A 12,046-nucleotide genomic window follows, 5' to 3' on the forward strand; every position below is an offset into this window, starting at 1 on the left:
ATTTTTCTTTAAAAAAATAATTAGACACATAACCTAACGACGTTAATGATGAATTTATTTGATTCTTACCTGAATACATACGTTATCTTGTACACATATACTGTCAAATCACGTCAAAATAGTCATGAGAGCTGTAATGTGAACAATAAAGGTAAAAAGTAGCAAAACGGAATTTGCTGGTCAAGAGAGCATTCTCTTTGCTTTGTTCGTTTTAGAATGAAAGTTGATTAAAAGACTTTTTTGCTAGTTGAATCTGGAGTAAATGCCCATTGTTTCTTTGCAGTTCGGGCAGCTATGGATGGTGTCCATAAACCACGGGCAAACAAGCGGTATCCAAAAGCAAGGAAAGCTGCAAGAATATAAGCAATTAACGATATGGTATTCTACTGAGTAATTAGATAAAATAAATAAATAAAAAATCCCTAAATTTCTCAAGGTTTTTTTTTTTTTTTTTTTTTTTTTTTTTGAGCAATCATAAATGTTTATAGTTCTCCATTTGACTGTTTTGAATTCTTATCATTTTATTTTTTCACCAGCACCCTCTGCCAGCACCACCGTCGCGTCAACCGGCCTCACGATGCTGTTCTTCTCACAAAAATCGTCTCCAGGTTTCGTCCATATCTTACACACACACGCATACACACACACACATAGACACACACACACACACACACACACACACACACACAACACTCATGCCTCCACACAGACACAAACACATATGCCTATATATACACACACACACACACGAACGCCTACATACACACGCGCGCGCGTACACACACAAGACTGCATACACAACACGGCACACACATGCATACATACACACACGCACCCACACACATGCGCCTACACAAACACACACGCGCATTCATACACACACACGCTCGTGATTGAGAAAAACATAATTTGAATTCAAGATGCCAAAAATTAAAATTAATAATTTTTTTTCTTTTTTTTAAAGCAATATTACAAATTGTTTTTCATTTTACTAAATTTTACGGCTTATGGTCGAGCTGAAAACTAAAGGAATGTAACTAATTTGAGAGATGTATGACAAGAGTGTTAAATGGAAGCGTTTGAATGGTATTAGAAAAAAAATCAAAATACAGGGTATGCGAAAAGTCCTTGACACATTAAAAAAATTCATAAAAAATCAACAAATTGTCGTATGAATTTGCGGTTTGCACCATAATTATTCACAGGTTCAAAAGTTTTTATGACATCGTAAAAAAGAGGGGGGATGGAGAAGAAGAAAAAAAGGTATTTTGCAGTCCCTGTATCAGTATATGCTATGCTTGTAATTCTTCGTTTAGTAATTTTCATTCCTTTTTATGCGTTTTCCCATGTCAACATAAACGATAAAAAAGTAACTTTTAAATCGTTTTTGCTCGCCTTTTTTTTTCTTTTTTCCCCTTTATTTATTTATTTATTTATTTATTTTTTACGGTGTCATAAAAACTTTTGAACCTGTGAATTATTATGGTGCAAACCACAAATTCATACGACAATTTGTTGGTTTTCTATGAAATCTTTAAATGTGTCACGGACGTTTCGGACACCCTGTATTTGTATATTCAAAAAAAATTTTGCCGTTCATAAAAACTTTGACCATTTTTTACCTGTTTTTCTAACTTTGAAGCTCTTTGAAAATATCCTTTCATCGGCCCACCCCAATGGTTAAGGTTTTCTTTAAATTCGGATTGTTGTTAAGCTGTGATGTTACAGTTATATTTCATGGAAACATTTAGTGAAAGAACTTAGTGAAATTTCAGTTTTATAGCCGTGAAAATTTCCTTAATTTTCAATTAGGATTTACACATTTTTTTAAAATGAATTGGAATACACCGCTTTGATCAGTTATGGTTACACTCGCTTAGTTATGGGAATACTAAAAACTGAGACTGGTCATGCTAGTTAAATCTAATTATTTTCAGGAAATACATAAGAAAGTATTCAATAATATTAAAACATTTTTCTTTCTCACAATATATAACTAAATTTAAGGTATCTTTGCTAAGTCAAGGCACACTAAAATTAGAAAATAAAAAACCGACAAATTGCTTTCGAAAGGTTCATCTGCACAACAGCAGAAAAATAAATAAATAAATAAATATAATAAAATGAAACGGAACAATGCTACTGCTGGTTTTTAGCATGAAACCTAGATAACAATTTTGAGAAAGAATGGTCAGAAAATTAGTCACGGTCGTATGTGATCATAACTAAAATACTTATCTTTAACTGACTAGTTATGGGCACATTTGCTAGAGTTATCTTAAATATCTCCATCAATGGCAAACTTAAGATAGAAATTAAACTGCAATAAAACTGCAAATATTAAGATACCCGTCAATATTAGGTCCTTAAAAAAGAAACCCATTGAAAATTTAAGTGCGAAGAAAATTCACAATCGGAAAAACATTACAAAAACTTAAGTTTGGAAAAACGTGTGAGTGTGGATGTCTATATATATTTATATTTGTATGTTCCTGGAAAAGAAGCTATTTTGAGATTCTACTAATAGTGTTCCTGGAATATCGATATCAAACTTGATATTGCACATACAAGACCATTGCTCAGTACGTTTTGGGTACCCATAACGAGTCGTTTTCCCTATGTACATAGATTTGCCAACTACAGAGACAGATGGATACAGAAATAGATGGATTAGATAGATTTAAACAGATAGCTCAGTGCACAGAGACATAGATTATGGTTAAAAAAAAAATAGGGGAGGGTGGGGGCACAGTGAGACGTGAGGTACAGTGAGACAAAGCTATTTTTAAAACTTTTTAATTATTATCTGAAAATGATGCTAGGTATCCATAAATCTGCAGCAATCGACCTTGTGGATCCTGGGATATGGAGTTGTTGTTTGTGTTTGCAATCAAATGATCGTTATTTTCTGATTCCACGAAAGCAAAGTTTGTTTCTTGACTCTCGCCTGAATCGATTTATAACATTTTCTTTAATGAATAAAAATTAGCAATTTGGTCACTTTCAATGCAGCTAATTATCATTCAAAACATTTAGGAAAGGCCATGAACGAATAACTTAAAATGTTGAATTAAAAGAAAAAGGTGGAGTGGGGGTACAGTGAGACAGTCGTAGTTGGGGCAGAGTTAGACAGTCTCACTGGGTCCCATCCTGAATTCTAATCCGAAAGGCATGCTTTTTAAATTTAATTTATGATCTCAGAGTTTTCAACTTGCTGTTTATTTGCTTTAGAGGTAGTTTTACCTCATCAAGTAAGCGAATTAAATCACATAGGACGAAAATAGGGACATATTCTGAAGATTGCATGAGAAATTCATTTGTATCTTACCTTCTGATTCCGAGGAACATTTTAGATAAAGTAAGTCATAATAATCCGTAAATTATAAATGAAACTGATGCAAAAGAACCCTCTTGCTGTAATGTAACAATGAGTGATTTCTTAGATTCTTAGAGTTTCCGAAAGTATCCAAAAAACGAAGAGAGAAAAGGTTAAAGATTAAAGAAAGAGCATAAAAAGGATAAAAGTATCATTTCTAGTGATGAGCCTGAAAACAAATTTTAGAAGAAGAAAACACAGAAACAATAGAAATGAAAAAAAAATGCCAAAAAATAGAAAAATGTAGTTTTATTTGACACAACTGAGGAAGTAGAAAAATTAAAAGGCGGATCTGATATTTTATCAGACTATGTTAAAATGTGCGAAAATCTATCTTCTGAGTTTAAAGAGTTGGGATAGTGAGACATTTGATGCAGACTTTGAACTGATAGAATTTGCCGTCAAGCAGAAATACTTTTATGCTGGAAGAGTTCTAATGGCAGCTGATAACAATTGAGACTTGTGCAGTTGTTTTTGGCGCAAAAGTAAAACTATTTTGACTATTTTCATTTGACCATCTGTATCAGATGTTGCATTCGCACCGAATAACAGAATTAAATTGTTCATAACAGCTCCTATGAAAAGAAATAATGCAAAAGGAAATCATTATTTTTTGTGGTTTAAAAATTAAATATTTATTTGGATGTACTATGAAATTAATTTTTTTTTCCAGAATGATTTAATTTTGATTTTAAACGTTGATCATATTATGTGTAACCATATATGTTGACTCTCTGCCTTGTATGCTGTCTCACTGTGTCCCGTATGTTGGCTCACTGTACCCCGTGCGTCGTGCACAGTGAGACAAAATTTTCTGTTTCCTTTTTACTTTCTTTTACAAAAAAGGAAGTATTGTATTCGCGAACAAATTTTCACTAAAAAATCGACCTTATTCCATTTTGCTCACCCCCGATTGAATGTTGAGGGTTTTTTCGACTCGACCACACGTGGATAAGTGCCTAAGAACGTATAGACAAGCGACATATCAATATTGACGATTCCCGAGTTAATTACAACGAGTTTTCTCGTGACGTCTGTATGTACGTATGTATGTACGTATGTATGTCGCATAACTCAAGAACGGCATGTCCTAGAAAGTTGAAATTTGATACGTAGACTCCTAGTGGGGTCTAGGTGTGCACCTCCCTTTTTGGTTGCATTCAGGTGTTTCTAAAGGGGTCTTTTGCTCCTTTTTGAGGGGGAAATCATTGTTAATTTCGATGTAAACTCAAATAATGTTATAATTTGTCGGACACTTGGCGATATATCGCCAGTCTTCTAATTGCCAAGTTTTGTCGCCAACTTGGCGATTTTTTTTTTATTTTTAAATCTGTTTCAATTTGACCACTCTTGGTGATATTTAGAGAGTAAACTATTGAATCACAGTTAAATTGCCAGTAATGGGAAAATAACATTAAGTTGGAGTAAAAGGAAGTCATTTGATGCACACACATCAGCTCGTTTTATATTATCTCAAAAACTTTAAATAGTAGTGAAGTTTCTTGTGTCTCAAAATTTAGTGCACTTAAGCTCCATTACGAATCCACCTTTAAAATTTTCCGATTGACGCAAAGTTTCCAAATATCTGGAATTTTATAGTTTTCGTCTCACTGCGCCCCGCCCTCCCTTATATACTTCAGAGGAAATTATTTAAGCAGCCGAAGGCGGCCTTCAAGGCTTAGAAAATCTAAAGAAAATTTAAAAAAAAAAAAAAAAAAAAGAGAATGCCGGGAGCGATTCGTTGATAAATATAGAATTATTGTGGAGAGAAAAAAATGAATAAATGTTACCATACGAAGATGCTGAGAATGCATGATATGTATGAACAGGCTGAGGCGTGCCGGCTAATATCTGTCGTTACTTCTTTACTACAATTGCTGCATGTTGTCACTACTGGTTCTGGGCCAAATAGAGGGTGTTGCACCAGCGTCACTGGCCTCACTGAAATAACACAAAGATGTAAATGTTTGGTAAAAGCATTATGTGAAGAGTAAAAACGCTAAATATTAACAGGCCAAACGAATATTTTAGGAACCCCATGGATTTTTTTTTTTTTTTTTTTTTTTTTTTTTTTAATGTTGGTGTGATGTTTTTTGTTTTCATTTTGCGTCGAACAACTTACCTTTTCACTTTAAGAGAGAAAATGAAGTTAAAATTAAAAAAATAATAATAATAAATAAATATATTAAAATTAATTTAAAAAAAATAGTCCCGTAGGTTTTTTATTTACCCATTATCATGTATTTTTGAACTTCTTGAGTTTATATCTTGAATTCGTAGAAAAAGTGAATTTGAAACAAATGTTGTGCTGAAAAATATAGTTCTTATTTCACAATCTCAAAAACAAAAATCCGCATCTTTTTTTAAAGCACTAAATGATTTGTTTCTTAAAAACAATATGTAAAACCTGTGTAAAAACAATGCTGTCTATAAAAATAGACCTATCAATAATAAAGTTTTCCATGCTCCCGAAAAATTTCTCACTTATCAAATGTATTATCAGCCTGCCTATAGCGATAATTTCATTTCAGTTGCATTTGTAACGATAATTTATACCTTTTCTACAAAAAGCAAATCTAGTTTGTTTAGTTACTGCTCCTTTTTCCAGCTTAAGAACTACGTTCCGAACACGAGATAACGAAAAATGGAAGAATAGAGCTAAGAATAGATTTCAGGGCAATTGGAGGAAGAGCTAAACTGTACTAGCATTTAAGTGATAAAGGGTTAAATTAACGGAACATAGGGAATTTCATTTTCAGCCACAGCTGTTTTTATGCATTTATTTATTTATTTATTTCAATTTTATTTATTTTTTTACAAACGGAAAATATATTGAAAATGTTGTTAGAAAAATTAAAGAGACACAAAACAAAAACGACTGATAGGTTGCGCAACATTTTTACTGCATAAATATGTCCCAACGCTGATAATAACTAAAATGTCCTTTTGTAAAGGGTGTTTTTTTAGAGGTATGGAACTTTAGGTTCAAATAAAACACCGTTAAATGATATAAATCGCCATGAATTTGGCTTTATTCGAAAGATGATTCTTTGCCATTTTTATTTAAATGTTATTTCTGGTATATAGCCACTTCGGCTGGCTTGGAGAACTTGTAGTCCAATTTTCTATCACTTTTTGCAGCAATGGGGGCCGTGTGTGAGTAATATGTGGCGAATGTTCTTGTCCAAGGCGTCAATCGTCTGTGGCTTATCGGTGTAGATCTGAGACTTCACACAGCTCCACAAAAAATAGTCCAGCGTAGTTAAATGGTATGATCTCGCAGGCCAATTCACGGGTCCATTAAGCGAAATTATTCGTTCACCGAAAGTTTCTTTCAATAAATCAATTGTGACACGCGCTGTGTGGCGTGTTGCACCGTCCTGTTGTCTATTCATGATGAAATGGCAAACCAAACTAAACACAAAACAAGTAACAACTATCAAAATGGCACACAGATCAAACAGTGTTCCCGACTTAAAGTTCTATACCTCTAAAAAAAAAAAAAAAAAAAAAAAAAAAAAAAAAAAAAAAAAAAAAACACCCTTTAGTATGTTGCATGCTTTCAATTTTTATTTTTATTCACTCGAAATGCTTAAATACAGTTCAATTTTAAATTACAGGAATCAAGCTAGGTTTTTCTTAAAATTAAAACGCAATATGCATTATGCATAACAAACTGTAAGAGAAAAAGTGTCTGCATGAATGTGTTCAAACCCTCTATGTCGATAACCAGTCAAGTACAACAGTTTTTTAGGCCCCAGAAATATCGTTATAGACAGGTTTCACTGTTATTTGAGTTCTGGTTTGTAAGATGATTAACAGAGTTCAACACTAGGTTGAAAAAAAAAAAACTTTATCACAGAGAGTGCACTACTTTATTGACTTATCATTTTCACTGTTCTTCAGTTTGTTTTCAAAAAAATATTACCAGTTTTACCAATGTGATTTCTCATGTCTGTGTAATTCGTAGAAAAATAAATCAACCAGGGAGATAACGTATCCACAATTTTCAATTTGTCACTTTCTGTCTGAACTATATAGAAAATAATTGTTGCAATAAAAATGTCCCAAAATTGGTTTTTAGAAAAAATGCTTTACAGAATTTTAACTGCTTACAAATAAGGGTTATTGAGTTAAGCTGTAATAATGATAAAACTTGTAGCCATTCGAAGAAATATTCATAGAAATAGGAAGAAGATTTACAAAATTAGAATCTTTCTATCAACATCAGTCATTTCCTATTTGAATACTTCTGCTGAACACACACTGCATTTTTGTTTGCTTAGGCAAAAAAATTGGTTTATGGGAGGAAAATGATCTTAGTCTAGGACTTTGTTGTAAAAATAAAGAAAAAAAGAGCAGAGTAAATTTAAGGTGAAATAAAACAAACAAGCAAACTAAAACTAGCAGATCAAGTATTAAGAACTTACATAAAAATATAATAATACTTAGTTTAAAACGAAACTGGTATGTAAAGACGGGGGAAAATACGTCACTTAATCATCTTCCTGTCTTCTTAGTTTTAGAGAGAATAATTCGAATGGAAAATATATTTTTTTTCTTTAAGCACATATTTGTTTTATAATTTTGTAAAATTTTATTTTAGGACTTCAACGGTACAAAAATTCATATTCCGTTTTACGTCTTAATTTCATTGCTTAACGAAACTTATAACCAAGCAAAGGTCTGCTTTGAGCAGTGGTGCCCAACAATTTTTTCCCCTAGGGACGGACCTCATATTAAAGTCACTCTCTCGGGCAAGAACACATTTAGAATTTTAAAAAATTTCATTATTTTCTGAAAAACATGGGAAAATGCGGAAAATGATAGAAAATTGCAAATAAATAATTGTTGTTGTCAATTATTTGATGCTTATTTTATCAAATGCATGCCTTTCAGAATCCAATTTCTGCATATTTGGCTTCAAATTAGTGTCATTGTCACCAACCGAGGTTTTCGATTTATTAAATTGAACAAAACAACCGGCCATACGGGTAAGTTTCGCTAGCCGGATGTGGCCCGCTGTCCGTAGGTTGGGCACCACTGGCCTTATCTGTTTAAACTTTCGATCTTAAATGTGAAAATAAAAAGACGTCGTCAATCTGTGGTTGGTGTTTCAAATTTATCATCTGGTGGTGACCATGGTCGTGCACAGAAATTTTGGGGCCCGTCACAAATGACCTTCACTGCTCCCTCCAAATAGTTTTCCCATACGTCCCTATATATATTTCACCCCTCATTTTAAAAACCTCAGGCCCTCTTCAGGCTCGGACCCGGGCAAACAGGTGTCCCTTTTCGCCCTCCCCGTTCACGCCCCTGCTGGTGACCAGAGAATTTCATAAAATATATCATTACTATTTTTAATTTCTAATTTATTTAATTCTAGTGGTACCCGCACGGCTTTGCCCGTAGTAGAAAATTAAAAGGTCTTTAGGTTCGCCTGTATATTTACAAACAAATAATATATGGTGAATTTCTCGCCAATTAGCTAGCCCTTGTCACGGTACCACGTTATGATGATTTCGTAATTTACTCATCCATCTTATGATAATTTTGCTCGAGAAAATGTTCTTAAAATTGGAATTGAAAAAGAACAAAATCGAATTTTTGAAAAATCGCTTCGAGGTGCACACTTAGATGCTAAAAACTAACTTTGAGCCAAATTTCGTGAAAATCGGCTGAACGATCCAGGCGCTATGTGCGTCACAGAGATCCAGACAGAGAAACATCCAGACAGAGAGACTTTCCGCTTTATTATTAGTAAAGATGTACAACGTAGGAGAAAAAAATCATCATTGTTATCAATCAGAAAGAGTCTCGCAACAAGCTTTAGAATATTACCGACTTTAACGAAAACTGCTTATATAATTTCTTTTTATCCTTTCTCAACCATCTATGTCCAAATTATTACTTCCGGGAGAAAAAAAAAGCATTTTCACAGAATGTTAAAGAATAATGTATTTAACGCATGAAGGTGGATTATTATTTTTTTAATTTTCAAAATATATTTGTGACTCTCTGACTGAAATAATAAATTGTGTTAATACCAACAACCTAATTGTAAAACAGATTTAATGCACCACTCAAGCCACACAGAGCCACGTTTGGCAATAGTAAGCTCGAAAAGGGCGAAAATGACATAACGTTATGCAGTAATTCTTCCAGGTCTCACTCATAAAAAAATTAAAAGCAAACAAATCTACTCATGTAAACGGAGCTTTGTTCTTATTTCATTCTTTTGATTGACTTGAAATGTAGTGGTATATACAAGAAAAAAAAAATACAAGAAACGTAAATTACCTGACGTATCTTTCTCCATACCAGACAAAAATCGTCTGTGGTGGAACAGAACATTTTGTGACATCTCCAAAATTCTCAAAGCCTTAGCTGAACCCATCGTTGCTAAGGAGACACTCGCTTGGAAACGCAACCAAAACAATAAGTGCAAAAGCCGTTGCTTTGATGTTGACAAAATTTTTGGCGTTACTTTGTTGATATTGCATTTTTTCTTGAGTAACATGCATTGTTTGTGTAGTCTCGTTTCATTAAATTAATAGAAATGTCGGAGTTGTGCAAGACTGGTAGTTCTATGTAGGTAATGCAATGTTGTAGTTAGTGGGGGAAAATAAAACAGAAAAGTTGTGCTCAGTGACATAACTCAATTGTAAAATGATGAATGGTATTTTTGACAATGTTTTAACTCCGTTTTTTATTTGCTTTCTTTGCTTTTTCATTTTTGGAAAGGTGTGCGCGTATTAATGATTTTTGTTACATTTTAAGCACCTGCAGGTTTTTAGATCACAAAGTTTAACGAATAAAATTCTTGATTTTGGGTGTGTTTCTAATTTCTAATTTTCGAATGCCTGACTCGTACCAAATTTTGAACAACATTAAGGTATCACTGTCGTTACGAGTAGTGTTGAGAATCTTAAATCACTGAAGGTGGAGCAGTTCTTTTCCTTCAGAGTTCTAGAAAGAGGGGGGAGAGTGATTATAGAGGGGGAGAGCGATTATAGATTACTCGAAGTTGATAAGATTAATTGCTGTTTGGAAATTGTGTTTTTAACCCCTCACGTAACAAGGAAGATACTTATAAGTTTAAAGTGTCTGTGTTTATGTAAACGTATATTTGTCAGTGGGTCCTACGAGGACCTGCAAGTGACCTGCGGAGAACAGACCATTTAAGTGATTTTTTGTTTTTCATGTGGAGAAAGATTTTTTTTATTGTTCATTTGTGACAAAAAAAAGTATCTAATGCCCAGCAATGATTAAAATAAACAAACATATGCAGTTGCGTATGGACATATGCATTTGCATATAATTAGAGCTATAATTATCAATTGTACATATATAATATATTTATTAACAAATCATAAATTTAAACTTTAATTACGTCTCTACGATTTTCACTAGATTTTCGTCACGTACGAGGGTGCTTGTACACGTACGTGCCTTTGAAAGACTGAAAAATTTATCACCGATTCCATTTTAAAGAGTTTTGTTCTGATGTCGTAATCAAAATTTGCGTGCTGTGAAGGTAGTAATTCCGTCTATAGGGTATCAATATCGTATAGTTATGAAAATATATCTTAATTTGCAATCAAATCCTTTTGGGGGGATTGGGAGCTCAGCTGAAATTTTAAGAAACATCAGGACATTTCTCATCGGACATTTTCTTCGTATCAACGCGCAGTTCATCCCCATTCAGGCCCGACGAAAAGCCATGTCAGCTAGGTCGGAAACTAGGTTCTGGACCTCAAGGGGGCTGACACTGACGGGAAAAAAAAGGAGAGAAAAGAAGGGAAAAAATGATAGGAACAAAGAAAAAGGGGGGGGGGACTCCAAATAAGAGAAAACAAGATTAAGTATTTTTTTTTTTTTTTTGGTATTTGCTGTTGGGGTACTTAAAATAGAGCTAATTTAAGAGAGTATATATAATCTAGATATTCTTGCATAAATTATTATCAATGATTTCAATTAATCATACTACATACAGTTAAAAAACCCAAATAAAAGTTATAACTTTTTCTTAGAATGAGTCTGCAGTTCTTGAATGAATAGCTTCAGAAAAAAAAACCAACATATATATGTATTTACGTTTAAGGCCATTTTCTACGCCTTGACTGCATACATTAATCAGACTGTGCAAAATCATTTTTTTCTCTAAGTTTCACTATTTTTTTTTTGGAAGGTACATGAACCTTTTCTTTTGCCTCTAATTGTTATGCATCTCAACAAGAATTTCCCATTTCTTTATGAATTTTGTATTTAGTACTATGACAAATCATGATAAAACGGAACTCTTTCCTTGGTAATGCATGCATAATTTGTTGCTTTGGAAATTGCAGTACCTTAATTAGCCTTAAAACTCTTATTATAAAGTCAATGCTTTAAGATGATCTTTCTTATGTCAGTATCTTTTTGTTTGCGAGAAAAACCTCTTTCAACTGATGCTACATATTATGAAAGGTGCTAAACACTTTCACTGGAAAAAACCTAAGTATTTGCATCTAGAAAGCTGATCAATTTTTATCATTATGAAGTATTTTTCCAAAATAAATTAATTTACATCCAAGTAAAATCCAATCCCCATTCCTCAAAATTTTTAACAAGATGGTGACGTATCAATGGAAGGATCCTGTAAAAATTTATTTCTTTTTTTTTTTAAAT

General features: G+C 33.1%; 1 protein-coding gene across 2 annotated transcripts in view; it reads right to left on the reverse strand.

Annotated features, from left to right (window-relative positions):
• Positions 1-210: 210 nt before the first annotated feature.
• LOC129224199 (cell death-inducing p53-target protein 1-like) overlaps positions 211-12,046 on the reverse strand; it is an 80,445-nt gene continuing 68,609 nt past the window's right edge. The window contains exons 1-3 of one of the 2 annotated variants that reach the window (XM_054858620.1): positions 9,677-9,748; positions 5,167-5,317; positions 211-349 (exon numbers count right to left, since the gene is read on the reverse strand). In XM_054858620.1, coding sequence (XP_054714595.1) covers positions 244-349; positions 5,167-5,317; positions 9,677-9,740 — 321 coding nt within the window. In that variant the 5' untranslated portion in view covers positions 9,741-9,748 and the 3' untranslated portion in view covers positions 211-243. Of the gene's footprint in view, positions 350-5,166; positions 5,318-9,676; positions 9,749-12,046 lie in introns of those variants that run through there. The other variant, XM_054858627.1, reaches the window with a different exon arrangement.

Source organism: Uloborus diversus, chromosome 1 (assembly GCF_026930045.1).
Source record: "Uloborus diversus isolate 005 chromosome 1, Udiv.v.3.1, whole genome shotgun sequence".
Taxonomy (NCBI): Eukaryota; Metazoa; Arthropoda; class Arachnida; order Araneae; family Uloboridae; genus Uloborus; species Uloborus diversus.